This window comes from Panthera leo, chromosome C1 (genome assembly GCF_018350215.1).
Source record: "Panthera leo isolate Ple1 chromosome C1, P.leo_Ple1_pat1.1, whole genome shotgun sequence".
NCBI classification, from domain to species: domain Eukaryota; kingdom Metazoa; phylum Chordata; class Mammalia; order Carnivora; family Felidae; genus Panthera; species Panthera leo.
This window is the reverse complement of record NC_056686.1, coordinates 193829254-193848503: the sequence shown is the minus strand read 5'-3', so window position 1 is coordinate 193848503 and position 19250 is coordinate 193829254. Positions and strand designations below refer to the sequence as shown.

General features: G+C 36.9%; 1 protein-coding gene across 3 annotated transcripts in view; it reads right to left on the bottom strand.

Annotated features, from left to right (window-relative positions):
* Nucleotides 1-19250, bottom strand: part of UNC80 (unc-80 homolog, NALCN channel complex subunit) — a 223804-nt gene that overhangs the window by 71315 nt on the left and 133239 nt on the right. For all 3 annotated transcript variants that reach the window (XM_042953135.1, XM_042953134.1, XM_042953136.1), the window contains 7 exons: nucleotides 12512-12693; nucleotides 11881-12012; nucleotides 9684-9870; nucleotides 8934-9065; nucleotides 7116-7259; nucleotides 3982-4082; nucleotides 2870-2956 (listed from right to left, as the gene is read on the bottom strand). In XM_042953135.1, coding sequence (XP_042809069.1) covers nucleotides 2870-2956; nucleotides 3982-4082; nucleotides 7116-7259; nucleotides 8934-9065; nucleotides 9684-9870; nucleotides 11881-12012; nucleotides 12512-12693 — 965 coding nt within the window. The remainder of the gene's footprint in view (nucleotides 1-2869; nucleotides 2957-3981; nucleotides 4083-7115; nucleotides 7260-8933; nucleotides 9066-9683; nucleotides 9871-11880; nucleotides 12013-12511; nucleotides 12694-19250) is intronic.

The window sequence follows — 19250 nt, the reverse complement described above, 5'->3', positions numbered from 1 at the left end:
ATCTTAGAAAACTTTCTAGTTATTTTGAAAGAATCAGCCTATGGTGTCACTAACCTAAAATTGCTTTGACGGTTCTGTAGGCTAAACACCCGAATGAGGGCCAAACCTCATCTCTAGTAGAAATCTACCAAAGACAGGAAAAAGACAGGAAGTCCTATGGGTTTAAAGTGCCTTGATCCATCAGAAATGAGGCTTCTCTAAAAATCATGAAGCACATTCGATTCTTTCTCTTATGTATCTGTCAATGCAGTCTGGTGGTATTGGGGATGGTCAGGGAGAGCCTGCAGAGGAACAGTGGTTGAGAGGGCAGACATACTGAAGAAGTGTTAGTGCATATTTGTAAATTGAAGATTTGGAGATTTATTCCCTTAAAACTATCTGGGCACCAAATCCCTTTGAAAGTTTTCACATCCCCTGCTCCCAAATGTGCTCAAACCCCAGGGTGAAGATCAATGGGTCAAAGTTAAGCAGTGAAATGTCTCTAACAAAGTCTGGAAGAGATGGGTCAGTGGTCCCAACATCCCCACTATACACATCCTTAATAGTCGTTAGAGAAAAGAGATATATAATAAGGGTAATGGTTTAAAAATGACTCTGCCCTTCACTGTTTTGCTGTTCTAAGTATAAGACCTATTCTATAGTCCACTCAAGGCATCCATGTGCTTGGGATTTGGGGAAAGATTAGGGTTTAGAGAGAAATGCAAAAACAAGAATTTATATTCAAGTACAATAGGATTATACAGCAAAGCCAAAGTGTTGCCAGGCCTATTCTTTATTAACTGACCTAGTCAGTTACCTAGCTGGGAGCACCTATGTGGGCCAATAAGGTTTATTTTCAGTTGACAGAAGAGAGTATGGCAAAAACGGAAATGAATGTCCATCTTCTTATCCCAGCGCTAAAAGACAATGGAGAGCAATGGTCCTGGTAAGTATCCCCCCTACCCAGTGACCCAAGGGAATGGGCAGACACCTGAAGGGGCTTTTGCTTCCAGTCTTTGGGTCTCTAGCAAAGGTTCAATTCAGGGCCTTTCAATATCACCCTGGATGCCACGTGATAGGTCACATACTTAAACTGAGGAAGGCCCTGACATTTGACTTTAATAACCTACCTTTGGTTTTTGCGTGGTGTAGACAGGACCAAGAAGTAGCATAAAGTGTGGCTGGAAAGCTTTCTGGATAGAATTGCCACAGACTGATGTCACCGAGCATACTGCACCAGTCAGCGGCTTTCCTAAGCTGGAGCCATCTGGGACATGCAACTAAAACTTAGAGGTGTGTGTAGCACCAGCACGAGCCGAGGTGAGGTTGTCTCTCAGCAGGCACCACGTGGAGCCCACAGGACCCAAGTCATAGCAACCATGGGCATTGGTTTCCACTAGCCAGGCATCTAGCAACCAGCCAGATAAAGAACGCTGTCTCACAAAGGGAGGAGCCAGAGCAAATGTTGAATAATAGATAGAATGCTCAACGAATGTAGGAGTGCTGAGAATACTCACTCCGATTTTGTCCTTCCATCTTGTTTGTGTTCATGCAGTAATTTTCCTTGGGGCTACATGTTCCAGGTCCCTTGGAGGTTAATGTATGCCCTGACCAGAAGGCAGGAAAGCTTGTTCTGAGCTTCCTTCTGGTGCACAGATGGTACCACTTTAGATAACTACCTGTTCACTTCACCTCATTGCCCTTGCTCTATATAAAAGCTGTAGATGATGGTGTGGACTTCACGGAAAAGAGCTGCATAGCACTTGGATTGGCGTCTGTTCCATCTCCCCCCCACCCCCGTCAGTAAGTTACCCCGAATAAATTCTGTGTGAACAGAATGGAGTGGCTTGCTTCATTTTTCCATATCAAAGGGCCTCAGTCTGGAGGATGCTGTCCCTCCTCCACCTTCCAACAACAAAGGTCTTTTTTCTCTCCAACTCCACATAGTGTTTACAGATGAAAGAAGTTGGAAAAAAAATAGGATTCCTAGGGGTTTTTTTAGCCAGGAAAGACCGAATGCTATCCAAAGTTACTATTTATATGTTTTTATCAGTCTGAACTTAAAAGTGGATTTGGACACTTATTTATATTCTTTCCCTTGTCACCCGGCTGGTGGGCACTCATGAGGAAAACCAAATCAGTCACAGACAAGAGAAAGGGATTACAAATTTTCTCTGCACAGAGGAGCTGTAATGTTAAATTTATCATTTCGCTGCAGATGCATTTGGATTCCGCTTCTATTTCCCTACCTGCTAGAAGACTGACAATAGTGAGGGAGAAAGTTCTCCCAATGCAGACATTCACTTGGCTATCTGTCTGTCTGGATTAAGGTGCAGTTTCAAAGAACAGGCATCAGGCTAACCGCCCCAAAACTGCATATCCATTTAGGGTATAACATCCTAAAGAAACTGGTAAATTCTAGAGGGTTCAGGAAGGAGCTGTCAGTATGGTTTAAAGCAAAGATAGTCACTATGGAAAAATACACTCACAAATACTTTCCATCTAGGGCAACTATTTGCCTCTGTGTGTGTGTGTGTGTGTGTGTGTGTGTGTTTTAAAAAGCAAGATAGAAAAAGGGAAAAATGACTAAAATGACATATAAGTTTTCACAACAGAAAACCCAAACTAAGAAGCAACATAAGGAAGTTGTATAGTGCCAAAGGAAGGCAGAGATGAAATGCATGTTTATTGAGTGCCTACTACATGCCAAGCAGAGTGTCAGGAGGGGCTTCCCTATACAAACAGGGGTGAATTTAGCTGACCATGGTTTACCTCCAGTCACATAATTAATGGGGGGGTTTATTGAAAAAGTTTCCTATGAATTTTTCCTCATGTTGCTGCTTCCTAATTGGAAATGAACATTTACAACTTACTGGAGGCTGAAACTCACCAAGTAGTTGAATAGGATGTGAGATGTCTGGGCAGGAAAGTCTCCAATATTTAAGAGAAGTTTCCGCAGCATGTACATTAACTCATCCTGAAAGAAGAACAGAATGTCCACATCTCGTTCAGCTACCATGCTGTAGGACATAAATTTAAATTCTTAAAAAGTGGGGGAGGTTCCTGCTTTTCCCTCATGTTGATTTCTATTATGTTCAGCATTTTAATATAGTATATGTGATACTTATTAAACAGTATTTAAACCAACAGTAACACCTTTGCTTAGGAGCCAATCTGAAATAACTGAGCAGTAGTTAGACAAGTTTCTTTTCTTTCTTTTTTTTTTTTTTAATAAAAAGTGAGACCGTGTCTATAGGTCACAGGCAAATCACAGGAAGGGTATATATTTAGCCAATTCTATTTGCTATGACTTCCAGGTGTGATGCAAATGTCAGGCAGACCTATCTTGAGATACCATTAAATATACATGGTTTCATGGACTTCACAGGTCTGCTTCCTGGGTTTTGAGTCAAAGAGATAAAGTTAGGTCAAGAGGGAATAAATAGAGATGTCTGTAAGTCACCTTACCTTTCAGAAACTGAACTTGATCTTCTATAGAACAAGACCATAACACAGAAATGAACAAATACTTTTAATCATCAGTGTGTTTTGCCATTGCTCAGAAAACTACTTTATTTGTCATAACCTTTTTACACAGGTGGCCTGCTGAATTAGATTGTCTTGATTAATGGATAGTTTCAACATATTCTAATAATCCCACCTGTATCACAGACTACTAAGCAATCAGAATTTAATAAATATATTCATTACTAAGAACACTATACTGAATTTAATCTTTGCTTAAAAGACTGAAAATCTTTCAGTAACTTAGGTTCATCACTACCAGTGCACCAAACACAAATGGAGACATCAGTACATGGACAAATTTGAAAGAAAACAGCAAGGTTTAGTACTGCTCATCATTACCATTTCCCAAAGAACTTATTTGCTGTGTATCAGAAATTGATGTTCTATGCATAGCACTACGAAATCCATTGTTTGCTTTTAACAGTGTTCACCCACAGTGCTACACAGCTATACTACAAAGAAAGAAGAATTTACTTGTCTATTGCTGATGGTCAGTTTTTCCAGAAAATGTCGAAGAACCGTCGATGGATCTTCAATTAGACAATTCCATAAGACTTGTTGGGCCACAGCACTCACTTCAGAAGAGAGAAGACATTGAGCATTTGTCTTAAATAAAGTATTAGATAAACTATTCAAACAATTTACTAAGATTTTAATTAGTATCTTTTTTTTTTTTTTGCCTTAACAATGTTCTGTAAACACTTTTTCTGTTGAAAGGTAGGTATTTGTTCTCACTGTTACTTGTTTCTGAACATTTTCACCTATAAAGAAAAGGTAACGAAAAAGTATAGGGTGGTCTTTAGATTTTAGAATTGCTTTTGTAAAGAATACATTTGTGATTTACAGTGATATATCATTCAGCCTTAAAAGAGAGAAATCTTGCCATTTGTGATAATGAAGATGGACTTTGAGGGCATTATGTTCAATGAAATAATTCAGACAGAAAAAGACAAATACTGTATGATCTCACTTATATGTGGAGTCTAAAATAAACCAAACTCATAGATACAGAGACCAGACTGGTGATTCCCAAAAGAGGGGGTAAGGTAAATGTTTGAAGGTAGTCAAAAGGTAAAAACTTCTGATTATAAGATAAATAGATCCTGAGGATGTAATATACAGCACGGTGACTAGAGTCAACAATAACTGTATTGCTTATTTGGAGGTTGCTAAGAGAGTATATTTTAAAAGTTCTCATTATAAGGTAAAAAATTGTTACTACGTGTGGTAATGGGTATTACCTAAACTTATTGTGGTAACATTTCATAACATACACATATATCAAAGTATTATATTGTACCCCTAAAACTAACACAATGCTATATGACAATTATATCTCAATTTAAAAAGAAAGAGGGATGCCTGGGTGGCTCAGTTGTTTAAGCACCTGACTCCTGATTTCGGCTCAGGTCATGATCTCAGTTTGCAAGATCAAGCCTGGTGTCAGACTCTGTACTGACAGCATGGAGCCTGCTTGAGATTCTCTGTTTCTCCCTCTCTCTCTCTCTGCCCTTCCTTGCTCTCTCTCTCTCTTTCCCTCCCTCTCTCAAAAATATATTAATAAATAAACATTTTAAAAAATGAATAAAATAAAAAGAAAGACTACATTAGTGAATCTTTGTTTTGGAAATTACCCTAATTTTAGGAGTGATAAATATTTGTCAAATTAAAGTCATATTTTAATATTGGTTGCATGGAGAAATTTCTAAAGTAATTATTTGGTTCTTAGAAAATGTGTTTTGGTTTATAATGCATATGAATTAGAGATGATCTTTTACTGTTCATGTGAATGCTTTAAATAGTATCTCCTTTAGTGAGATGAAGTAGTTAAGCCAGTGGTAATTAGGTTCCCACTCCTATGAGGATGTCTTAGGAATAAATAATTATTCCTGATGTGAAGAAAGTGCTTCTACTACTTTGGGGAAAACAATCAGGCCAAGACTGCCTGGAAGTGCCCAAGCTAGGAAAGCAGGTGGGTAGAAGTCAGTGGTAGATAAGCACTAGATGATCTTTAGTCTAAATGGTTTAATTAGTTTAGTGTTCTAAACTATAAATATGGAATTCAGCATGAATGTGTCATTCGGTCTATATTTTGCATAAATGATACCATCTTTTTGCATTAGAAACTAACTTTCCAATTAAAAGTATGGGCTATATAAATAAATAATATGAACAAGAGATATGTAAATATAAGCTTTAGTTTCTGTGTGTCTTTATAAATAATTAAAATAGGTGTAGGTTTTTCTTAGGTCAAAACTGGTTGCAAAACTATCTTAGCATATTATCTTTATTCTAATTGAATAAAATGAAAAATACAGAAAAAGACAGCTGACAGTAAGACTACAAATCATAGAAACAACTTATAAACATTTTGCAATATGTCCTCTCATACATGTGAAATTTTTATTTACATGTAGTTTTAAATAATATGTAGAAAATATTCCTTGGCACTCAGTTTTTTACTTAGCAATATATTAAAAACTTAATGTTAATATTCTACTAGAATGTTATTTCTAATGTGCATATGGAGGTACCATGTCTAACTAATTGCTTGCTGGAAATTTAAACTCTTCTCAAATATTTGTTATTTTAAATAATGTACAATAAGCAGAAACCTATAAAGACCCTTATATAGCCCTCATTGCCCTAGGAAATTGCTAGAAGTCAAAATCTGTATCAAAGAGCTTTCACACTTTTAAGGTTTTTGACACCTATTGTGAAACTTTGTTCCCAGGATGCTTGTATTGAATTCTATATTCCCATCAGCAAGGTGTGAGGTTTCTTTTTTCCCTGAATCTTTACCAACTATGGGTATTTTCATTTAGAATAATTTTTTCATGGTAGCTGTACTTGAGCATAGCATAACATACAGAAAAGTTGAATCACTATGTTGTGTACCTGGAAGTAATATAACACCGTATGTCAACTATACTCAAATAAAAACATAATAAAATAAAAAAAAGCTTTGCAATTTTTTGGCTGAAATATAAAGTTTCTATTGTTGTCTTAAACAACAATGTTGCTTACAGATGTTATTGGCCATTGGGCCATGTATTTATATCCTTTGCCCGTTTTTCTGTTGGGCTTTAAAAACATCATTATTGAGTTCTATGGGCTTTTTAATAACAACATTAGAAATATCAACCTGTTATCTGTCACAAATGTTACTCATCTTTACCCACAGTTTATCATTTCATTTTGCAATTATTGTCTTTAGATTAGTACCTCTGGAAAGGTAATCAAGTGGGACAGATGGCATCGGTGGTGTCAAGCTAATAGCTAAGATTTCCAAGGTGGCCGGAATTGCCATCTGATGTCCATGGGGTCAAATAAGTGTTATGCAGTTTTCTAGTCATAAATAACACTCCTAGACCCAAGTATGTATTTCAAATGCAACTTCTTGGTCATAAAGTTAGTGGGACAAGGAGATGAAGACAGTGATCATGTTAGTATAGTATACTACAAATCTGTAATTGTAGTTTGTACATAAAACAAATCAACATGTGACCAGTAGTTAATGTCTTCGAAAGCATCCTACTGTCCTCCATCAGATAACAGCTTCAGTGTTTTGTGAGAGTTATTGATGGGTTTACTAGTCAAAGCTATACCTGCTACGCCATCTTCCCGCACCTCACCATCCTCCATTAGATGAACAATGGGCAGCACGGCTGCACAGATGCATGCTGGGAACACTGCTTGAGGGGGCTGAGGCACATGGTGGTTTGGTGTGTGTTCAGTAGTGTGCTCCTCATCTGAAGAGAGAGACATCATTGGAGGGCTTTTCTCAGTATTGTAATCCCAGTGCAACATTTCTCAGTTCAAAGCTTGCTTATTTAACATCCTTTAGGTTACAGATATCTAGGTGCCTCAGCACCCTTTGTTGAAGAGACTCTTCTTTCCTTATTGGGGTTTCGTGGTGCCCTTTTAAACATGACAACGGCATAAATGTAATAGTTTACTTCTAGTCATTCAATTCTAGTCCATTGATTTACTGTCAATCTTTAGTCAATACCACACAGTATTGATGACTACAGCTTTACAGTAAGTATTGAAATTGGGAAATGTGAGTCTTCCAGTTTTGTTCTTCATTTCCAAGATGATTTTGATTATTCAAGTATGTGGAGTAATCAGAACCCTCATACTTTTTGGAAGGAATGTAAAATGACACAGCTGATCTTGAAAATAGCTTGGCAGTGTACCCCACACTTGTACATCACTGTTCGTAGTAGTATAATTTATAATAGTCAAAAAGTGGAAATAAATGTCCACTAACTGGTGAATTTATAAATAATGTGGTATATCTATATAATGGAACATTATCTAGGGACAAAGAACTGATACATGAGACAACATGGATGAACCTTGAAAATGTGCTGAGTGAAAGAATCCAGTCTCAAAAGGCCATATATTATATGACTCCATTTATATGAAATGTACGGAAAAGCAAATCCATAAAAATGGGAGATAGATTATTTATGGCCACTGATTAGAGAAAGTGTGGATGAGGAACAACTGCTAATGGGTATAGCGTCTCTTTTTGGATGATGATAATATTCTAAAATGAGAGGTGATAATCATCATTCTATTCACACTCTATAAATATACTAAAAACCATTGCATTGTATACTTCAAAAGAGTGAATATTTTTGGTACATGAATCATATCTCAAGAAAATTATATCTGTGATAAAAAGTATAAATGAGCCTTTGGCCCAATCCCTATAAGTTGTGATTAATCCACATCGGTCACTTTTGAAGTTCCTGAGGGTTGTGCAGCCGAGGGTTGAGAACCACTGGTTTCTGTACAACTTTCTAATAACTTTATAAATCAGTAATGAAATTTATGTTATCACGAGGCAGTGAGTCCCAGACAGTTATTCATGAGTAGAGAAAACATACTTTTTAAATTCTTGGAATTGAAGGATATCACATTTCCCCCCTGGAATCAGATTTCATTACAGAAGTAACATGAGTTGTGGTCTTCCTTTGATTTTTCAATTATTCCAGAACAGCATCCTATAGCATTCTAGTGGGTCTTGGCCACTCATTGGAATCTCCACCCGAGTAGATTTTAAAAATACTGATGTGTGGGTCCCATTCTTAGAAATTCTGATTTGATCTTGGGTGTGGCCTGGGTATTTTTTTAAAGCTCATCAGTTGATTGTAATGTGTAGCCAGGGATGAAACCCATCAGCAATATGATTACTTATAATGTAGTTAATATAGAGCCAATTTATAAAGGGTAAATTGCTGGGAAAAAAAAAAAAAGAGTACCACTTAATCTAATATTTATTTTTTGAACTTTGAGTCATAAAACAAGTTATTTAATGAAGACAGTGTGGTAAAGTATAATAATAATATTAACTGGAAAATGTTTCAAAACACACACAAGTCATAAGCAATAAATAACAAATTTCTAAGACACACCTTCGGCACTGACAGCTGAACGCACAGACCAGACTGACCCTCGGCGGAAGGAATAATTCCTATGGGAAGTGCTGGAGGTACAGGATGGACTCACAGACAGTCGACGGGATGCCAGATTGGTGACTTCTTCTACTGGCAAAGAAAATGAGGAATGTAACCTTTGGTTTTGTAACAAAAAAGTCATCATCGTCACAACTATAGCTGTACTTATTATCACAGGTGTATACTGCTCTCAGAGCATAAGGCTTAAGTAAGTTAGAGTGTACTTATGAATGGAAAAAAATATTTTAGAAAGAAAGGCAGAAACTTTGTCCCATAGATTCTACAAAAGCTGGGCAGAGAATCACTTAATTAGAATGGTTCATAAATTATTTTCTGATACCAACCAACAAATTGGCCGCATTTGTCAAGGTTGATAGTTAAAATGGACTAACCCCATTTTTAATGATGAAGGATTGATTGCATTCACTTCAATATACACTCTGGATTTAGCTGTTCTCTGAATCATAATCACTTCTTGGTTCATTATCATATTGGTTCATTCAATGTGACTAACTTCCTCCTCTGTAAACAAGCCAACTCTAGCAATTAAGAAAAGAACAACTTCCCTCCTCTTTCTTGGATAGTGTCAGGAGGTGAGAGAGAAAGAGGGTGCATACCACCTTATATCACAGAAATGTTTATTTCAAAGCAAGTCCTTTTCATTCCCTGAGACTGAGCCCCCCAAGAAGTCCCATGTATAGAGGGCACCTTCTTCTTCTGGTTCTGAGTTGGGTGTGCAGGTGGGTTCATAGCAAGCCTCCTGGGTGATGGGGATGGCGGTGATGAGGCTGGCTTCTCTACCAAGACGTTTCTTCTCTTCCTCCTGTTGCAAGTTCTTTAAGATGTGTTCTGCTCTCTGATGGGAGCGGGACACAGCACGGGCTGAAAAGGATTTCTGTGGAGACATGAAGACCAGTTGATCTTATAGAAACTGTTTTGCAAGGTCATAGACATAAAGAGTGTTTCAATAGAATTACAAAATGTGGTACTTTGTTCTCAGGAAATGGTAGGGCACCCATGGTCTAGTTTCATGGCTATTTGTTTTTCTATCAGATTTCCAGGTTGTATGTAACTAAGCTATTCATTTTCATTCAATGAGAATAATTCTTCAAGAATATCTATAAGTTTTGGTATTTCACCTTTAGAATTTGGGGTGATATCAATGATCCACTCTTTAAACATTAAAATGAAATAAAGAAGTTTAATATTTATTCCTTTCCATAATTTTTTGAAATGATTTTAAATGAAGGACATTTATTTCATAAAGGTTAATAAAAGAGAAAGAACCATGGAAAGGAGGAGGAAAGAGAGCTATCTCTTACATAAAACAATTAATTATATGATTTATTTTATTTTTGTATCCTGACTAACTACCACACTGTAAATATTTAATTATTGCAGGTAAATACAGTGGGACACTGTAAATACTTAACAATATTTGTAGAAACAAAGTTAGTGAATAGAAATAATGAGAATTGATAGTGTTACTAAGGTTGAATTCAGGATCTTAACATAAGACTAAAGGTTTCCTATGCAGAATGGCACAATAGCAATTAAGGGCATTAGATAGGCCACATGGCAATTTATTTGCAGAGCTAGGGGTTAAACTGATTTATTATATTAAGGTAAGGTAAGAATTATGTAATGAGAGAAAGAGAACCCTATCGAATCAGGGGTCTTGGCTTCAAATTCATTGTGAACTTGTGATAGAGAGTGTGTTTGGCTCAAATGAATCCATTGTCTATTCAGGAGACAAATCAAGGATTCTTATGCCAGGGGTTCAGATGCTGGATTTATTGTATATACGGAGAAAAAACCAGGTGTGCCTTTCTCTTTGGCATTAACACCATCAGATACAAAAGTACTATATGCAGAAGAATTAAAATATTTTGATGGGTTAAGAGCTCAAACAAACAGTTCTCCAAAGAGAACTACAATGTCAAGAAAATATGTGATGTGCAAAAACGTTCAAGCTAACTTCATATATCCAACAAACTTTTTAAAGAATTGTGAACAAAAAAAACCAATGACTTTGTTTTTTGTCAATCAAAGTGGCATTAAAAAATAATACTAGCTAATTTGAATAAAGACAAAACACTTTCCTATTCTATTTTACGTGGGTAAAATGATAAAATCTTCCTGGGGTTATTTTGTGACGTGTATTTAAAATCTTTAATATTTATATACCAATTGCCCTAATTCCATGGGAATTTGTGCAAGAAAATAATCATAGATTTGTGCAAAGACGTATGTTCTTTTTCTCCTTTTTTGCTTTATTTTCCATATTTTCTACATTACTCTTGTAATTTAGAAAAATGCTATTCAACAGGTGAAAAAAGCATACTTTGAAGACTAATTTTTTTTCAAAAGGCATATATTCTTGGTTCTATGAATATGCCATGTTCTAAACTTAGCTGTTTATGAATTGTATTACATATAGAGTGTCACATTAAAGTACATTAAGACCTGAGGTCTCAGAGCGATATTTGTGATGATGATACTAATGATCAACAAAATGAAGAACAGACCAACATCCAAACAAAGAAAAAAGAACTGCCAATTCAGTTCCTTTTTTTATCCAGGGTCACTCTCATTAACTTTTGGGTAGCTTGTGAATTACCAGTTAAACGAATGTGTTTGTTTTATAATAACTAGGGACAAAAGTGCTACCCTTGGCCAAGAAATCAATGCCCAATGTTTTTAACAGCTGTATAAGGTGGCTGCTATTGAGACTATGATTCTATTCATAAGAACAATGACCTTTTATGATTTTCATGGCTGATCTTCTGTGTTGTTATTCCATTCTTATGACAAGAATTAACAAACTGTCTCACATACTCATTGTCCTTCTCTCTTACATGTACACCAAGGAGCCTGAAGATACGAGAAAATGCCTGTTACTCACAGACTGGTCTTCATTAATGGGGTCCTGGACACTCCCGCTGCACTGAGGGACCCATGGGGGGTCAAACATTGGGACGGATGGCATTCCAAGCACTGGCGAGGGCAGGGTGAAGTTTATACTGGGAGGTGGGATCTGTTAGTTGACATCAGAAAAATGAAGTCAGGTGAAAAATAAGCTAGAATGGGTCTGAAGTATAATTATGAAATAATATTATAGAGTACATGATGTTATAGAGCACAGGATGAACATCTCTGGGTCTCAGCTTATTCATTAAAAAATGAAAGGTTTTAACTCTATGATCTTTATTTGTGTTAATTACTCCATCCTCCAAAAAAACATCTACATGTATAGATACAGCGAAGTGTCTAAAAGTTTATACCCCAAATTTTTATGTTTACCTCTTGGGATGGTAGTGGGATCTTGAGGTTTATAGAACATTGATTTTCTTACTTTACCACTCTTCTCTATTTCTATTATTAAAACAAGAATTCATGCATATATGAGTTAGGTTTACTTACATAATCAGAGAGAAAAAGAAGCATCTCTTGGGCCACACACCATGGATTTAAGGATTTAAACAAGTCTTGGGTTAGTTTGCTAATCTAATTCCTATGGGGAAAGTATCCCTCACCTTAAAAATCTGCTGTGCTCCTTCCTCCATCCGGGGCCAGACCTGGTAGCGAAACCTCCAGAGTGTGTGGAACTTGAGAACAGCATTCAGCCTCTGTACAGTCTCTGGGTGGTGGAACTCTGACATCAACATGTCAGACACAGCCTCAGGGACTTTCACCGCACACAGCAGGAACATGGCAGCTAGAGACGGCCAACAATTTGTCAGCTACACATCTTTTAAATTTGGTTGGTTCTTGGGGATGGGGACAAGTGGGGAGCTATTCTTGTGTCTTGCAAATGACTCCTGAGCTAATGCAGCCAGGCCACCGGCATTGGCAAAAGCACATCTTATTTCAGCTGCTGGAAACCAAACATAATACTTTGTGCCATCCACAATTTTCCTATATCTGGTGAGGGCAGTGACAGTGTGGTATTTCAGTAGAATACCTCATTCCAAGCAAATCTTCCTTTGGCTCACAGTGCAAAGTGAATATGTGAGGAAGCAAATGAAAAAAAGGCAATTATATACCAAAATATCCTTTTTAGAAAATGGTAAGAGTCATCTCATAGTAATCCAGGGACAGTATGTAAAAATGTCCATTAAAAACTGTCCCAGTTACATTATATTAAAAATAAAATCCACATTGTAGACTGTATTAGAAACATCTACCCTTCTGAGAGATAGAAAAGATCAAGAAGCCCAAAGAGATTTCATGAATCATGATACCATTGTTGTTTTTAATTTTGGGGAAAGCCAAATATCAATATGAGAAAGGTCAAGTGCCCTGATAAGTTACAAAGTTAATGAATAATGGGGCAGAAAAAGACACTCTGTAGCATGGATGAATGAGCCAGTGTCAATCATAAAAACATAATTTAAAAATCTCTCTTGTACTTTTTCCTGGATCATCAAAAAAATACTTAGACAATTGTGTTAGGGTAGCTAGGATTGAGTGCCAGGTCTGAAACCTCTCTGCTATGTGTCCTTAGGAGAACCTCTCAACTTCTCTCAGCCTCTGTTTCTTTAGGGTCAGAAGGTCAATGATGATGATGACGATGATGATAGCTGCCTCCAAATTTGTTGTCAAAATAAGATAAAATAATGTATGAGAAAGTGCTCTGTGACACGAGAAGTCTACACACTTCTAAAGCAGGTTTCATTTTTTAGAGACAATGTGGCATATGGGAGGGACATCTATGTGTGTGCAGTCAGAAGACCTGGGTTTGGTTTCCCAGCCCTGCTGATTCTGAACTGTGTGCACTTGGATAAGCCCTTTGACTCTCTTAGTTGCAGTTTGCTCATCTATAAAATAGTGGTTTCAAGGATCCAGTAAGACAACTGGTGTGCTATAGTTAGTTCTATAAGAAATGTTAGCTACTGTGACCATTAGCTTTTGATTATACTTTTCTTTATCCTACTAGTTCCTTAAATCTCCACTCTGTCTCCTTCCGTTACTTTTCTTCAAAGTGTACTCTACTCTGTCTCAACTTTTAAACACCATGGTTGCTCTTTACATTACTGCAGTTGGAGCTCTACCTCAATCTCTGCCCTGAAGCAATTTTCTGGTAATGATCACTAATCAGTAGACCCAGTGGTTTTGTTTGTTTGTTTTACAGCATTTGTTTCCTTTCAGTTTTTAACACCTTCATAAAAATCTCTCTGATGAGCTCTCCTCTTTGGCTTCCATGGTTTGAGGTTGAGTTTTTCTCCTACTTTTCTGGTCATTTTTCAGGGTATTCTGCTGGCTGCTCCTCTTCCTGTCTCTGAAGATAGAGAAGGTCAATGGCTTAGTGCTCATCCTTCTGCTCTTTCCTCTCTATAGATTCTTCCCTTGGATATCTCATCCATTCTTACTGCTTCAGAGACCACATAGATCAGATTTCCCCCCCAGTTTATCTCTACCTTTGACTTTTTCCTATTAGCTTTAATGTCACATCACTGGCTATATGTCGCCTTACTACTTCACCCATTGCTGCCACATTCGACTTGGTAACAACACATCCTCTATATATGACATTACTCATTGGCTCAGAACCCATGAGTGGTTTCCCACAGTTCAATGGAAAGTCCATACGTCCAAGTGTGTCTTTCAAGGTCTGTTACAATCTGAGTCCCACTCACTTATCTAATAATGGAGTGGGGACTCCTCTACAAAAGCCACCCCAGTCTCAGTTCCTCTTCATGCTTTCCAAATAAGTCCCATGCATTTCCACAGCCCATGTGGCTTTGCATACACCATCTTCTTCTAGCTTTTATTAAAGCCCGGTCTACCTGTTCATATCTTACATGAAAGTTTCCATGGCTGTCTCATACCTGGGGAGTGTGCCCTTCCCTACAGCTCTCCCTGAGAAACATGAGGTAGAGAAGCAAAAATCTAAGCTTTAATGTGAACAAAAATATTTTACAAGACATTTGTTGCAGTGTAGTATAAAAATCCAGAATAAACCTAAATTCCCATTAGTAGGTCCAGGTTAAATAAATTATTATGCCCATTCATTCAATGAAATATTTGGTGGCCATTAAAAAGAATGAGGTGAATCTATAAGCAGATGTTAAAAATGGTTTCCTAGGGAGTGCTTCTAACAACTTCTCATTGGGTGCTGCCCAATTTGAATTGGTTTTTGTTCAAATAAACTCTTCAAATTTTTAGTATACCCCAGTTTATCTTTTAACAGTTCTGGTGTCACAAGAGGGAACCAAAGGGGACCCTGATGGCCCCCAGGAGCAATGAGCAACCAAGTATAGGTACCTATGGAGCGCCTGAACTTGCTGCTTTCTTGCTACCTACCTCCAGAGGTTATGGGTAAGTCTCTTACCTGGTCCTGGATCCTAGCTCTGCAGCTTCTGCATTATGGGCTTATAGACTTTATTTGAGCATTTCTTTTTCTATATTGGGTCTGGAAACTGGCCTGAGTTAGCCTGGGTCAGACTGGGTTCCAAGGACTGATTCAGATTTAGAAACTGGACTGGGTCTGGGGTCAGAAGTAAACTGGACTGGTCTAATATGAGGCCTCAGGTGAATAAAATTTTGTTTTAAGGCTGAACAAGTAAGGTTAACCTTACCAAAGATAGTCTTGAATCACGAAGCCACAGTGGATAACTTAATCATCTCAGATAAGCTCATTCATTTATGAAAGGCCCTAAAGAAAAAAGGGTCTCAGCCAGGCACTCACTATAATTGTTATTTGGGATGGCTCTGGATTTGGGGAGGGTAGTATGTTTTGCATCATCTTTGTCCCCTCTTGTGTCCATGGGGTTGTTCAGTACTGCCAGAAATATTTACTATTTGTCTCAGATGAAACCTGAGAAATTATTCAAAAGGATTTATTCATTCATTCATTCATTCATTCAAGTAGCTCTATGGTCAGAAGTTGGCCAAATTGGAAATTGATATTCAGAGCTCCATAGGAACTTTTTCTTTTAGGGCTTCTCTCCTAAGTCAAAATGAAACTAAGAGCCCGGAGGGATAGAAACATTCTGAAGCCACTGTGGAAGGATTTACTAAAACATTCCAAAGAAACACAGTCATAAATCTAGAACATAGGAATCTTGATTTCCATCTTAGTTGATCTCCCAGATATAAAGAAGCAATTTGAGGATAATGTAGCTGGATGGCTGGGTAAGCATCTTGATGTTCAAATTACAACATAGTTCTTTGAGGAATTAATAAATTATCTTCTACTTATCAAACAAAAACAGAAATGCAGCCCTAGAAACAAAGCATACCTATCTTCTCTACCAATCTCTAAACCCCTATTCATCTCAGAAGGCTTTCAGATATTATAAGAAATGTGGATTTAGGGAACAAAAGCCCTTCTTGAAGAAATTTACATCCTTTCTGTGTGCCTTTGAGATGTAAATGTTCTATCTGGTCTTCCCTAGAAACCTAGAGCCAAGTTGAAATGCAAACTTCAGGGAGGTGATTTTTATCAGAAAAAAAAAAAAAAAAGGAGACTACTTGAGAAATTAGGTGAATGAAAATCTTTAGCCTTTTCCACAAATATCGGTAAAAGAATTAGCCATCTGAGCAAGTAATCTTAACTTATTCTATCTGCCAGAAACACACTTTAGATCCAAATGTTTTTTTCATAAACTAGTCAGTTTTGCATTATCACACCTGTCTCATGGCAAAAATTTTAAAGCAAATGCTACAAGATCTCTGTGTCTGTCTATATATTTATGTATGTCTATGCATGTATGTTGCAGATGTGTGATATATTCCTACTCCAGATGATATTGCCAAAATTAATTTGTAAAGAACTCTATTTATTGGATTAAAGATAAATAAGCACTTATATAAATCAAATATACTCTCAGAAATATAGAAACTAAATGAAATGTTTTTCAAGTTCAAAAACAAACAAAAAACAGAACAAAATCTGAATGGTGTGAAAAGAATTGTTTGAAGGCTTATAGAAAGGAATCTTTGAAAAGAAATTTTACATGTGGCTGGAATGGACGTACTTAAGTTTTTAAATAATGAGGTTTTTTAAAATGTTTATTTATTTTTTTTTTTTTTTGAGAGAGACAGAAACAGAGTATGAGTGGGGGTGGGGCAGAGAGAGAGGGAGACACAGAATCTAAGCAGGCTCCAGGATCTGAGCTGCCAGCACAGAGCCAGACGCGGAACTCGAACTCACAAACTCACAAACTGTGAGATCATGACCTGAGCTGAAGTCGGACGCTTAACTGACTGAGTCACCCAGGCGCCCCTAAATAATGAGTTTTAATATTAAAAACACACTGGTAAAAAAATTAGAATTTGGTTTTGTCTCACCAAAACAAGACAAAACAAAAAAACCAAACTTTTCGTGGACTATTAGCTTTTCATAAAAGATTGTGAAAAGTGTTTTTTTTTTGTTTTTTTGTTTGTTTTTTACCTTTTGGATAATCTACCTGGAAAATGAAGATTTTATGCCTTGCCAAAATAATTTACTGTGCTTCATGTTGTCTTTATCAGGTCTTTAATAACTCAAAAAAACTTAATCCTTTTATTATTAAAAGAGCTAAATTTGGTTCAGAACTATGTAACTTTCTGTATTTACCTTTAAAATCCATTGTGGCTTAAATAGATAATTAAGTATTATTTCATAATGATCTGAGATCCTACTTAGTCAAATGTTCAAACTTTTTGACATTTTGGCAACTTCCCAAAATCAAATTCTAAATGAAGTCTTTTTGATTTCAAAGTAACTGGGTTTTCCCAGAGGGCCCCTAGAAAATCTCAAAGAATGTCTCTCGCCTCTGAAGAGAGATGTTAAACTAATTAGGTTTATTTGGCATGTTAAATTATGTGGAAGCATTGTCAAGTAAGAAGTGTTAATAAACATTCTTAAATTATATATGTATGGATATATGTTACCAATACAGGTATTCCAGAAACTGTTCAAAGTTTCTAGGAAGTTGTTAATACTCTCATGGTCCAATTATTATCCTAAATTATTGCATACCATAGAAATAACTCATTTCTTTACCAAATGAACTCCCATCAGATCTTTAATCATGGCCACTTTTTAAGTCTTTTTGTCATTTGTAGACAGTTCTTGTTTTATTCTGATGCTTTGACAAAAAGCATCTTCAGAAAGATTCATGGTAAGATCATAAAACTGAACTGGTTAAGCATTTCCAGAACTAATGGAAAAAAATTCAAGTAGAACAAGAATTAATGATATGAGATTGAATGTATTGATGAGGATGATTAAAATTTTAAATAACTTTTTCTTTGAAACATTGCTGGTTCCTTAATGTTTTATTTTTCCAGATTTAAAGATACTTTTTTCTCTTTTCTCTTAAGCTATCTATGACTTAACAGTAATTTTATAAACCATATTGAAATAAAACATTCACTTTTCTCTTCACCTGATTCCTCCAGAATTCAGAAACTCATTGAGTATTCTTACTTTCATGACAATGTAATTATTTGCATAAGTTCAATAAGAACCTGTTTTTCATATAAGAGGGCACAACTGGAAACATTTGTTTTATCACTGAGACTTTGACTGGAATATTGTATTTGAGAACATGCATAAAATCAGATATGACCAGACAATTTTAAGGAAGTAAGGTTGACTTTATGGAGCCAATAATAGCTCATTGGAAAAACTGGCCTGGTACATTGCTTACAGGATTCCCTGCAACCTTACCAGGTGAGTAAGAAAGGTCATTTCCGGGAAGGCCCAGGAAACTCAAGATATCCTGGGGACCTCAAGAAGATTGAAATTCAGCCAAATCTATAGGTATTCCAGGTGAAGTCTCATATTGAGTTCTTCTCTTGGTTTCTCAGCCTGGAGAGGTTTTTATTTTTGTTTTGTCCTGATTTTTTTAATGTTTTTTTATTTTTGAGACAGAGAGAGACAGAGCATGAGTTGGGGAGGGGCAGAGAGAGAGGCAGGCACAGAATCTGAAGCAGGGTCCAGGCTCTGAGCTGTCAGAAAGAGCCTGACATGGGGCTCGGACCCACAAACCATGAGATCATGACCTGAGCTGAAGTTGGACACTTAACCTACTGAGCCACCCAGGCACCCCTGGAGAGTTTTTCAAAATCCAATCTACAGGGGCGCCTGGGTGGCTCAGTCGGTTAAGTGTCTGACTTCGGCTCAGGTCATGATCTTGTGGTCCGTGAGTTCGAGCCCTGCGTCGGGCTCTGTGCTGACAGCTCAGAGCCTGGAGCCTGTTTCAGATTCTGTGTCTCCCTCCTTCTCTGACCCTCCCCTGTTCATGTTCTCTCTCTCTCTGTCTCAAAAATAAATAAATGTTA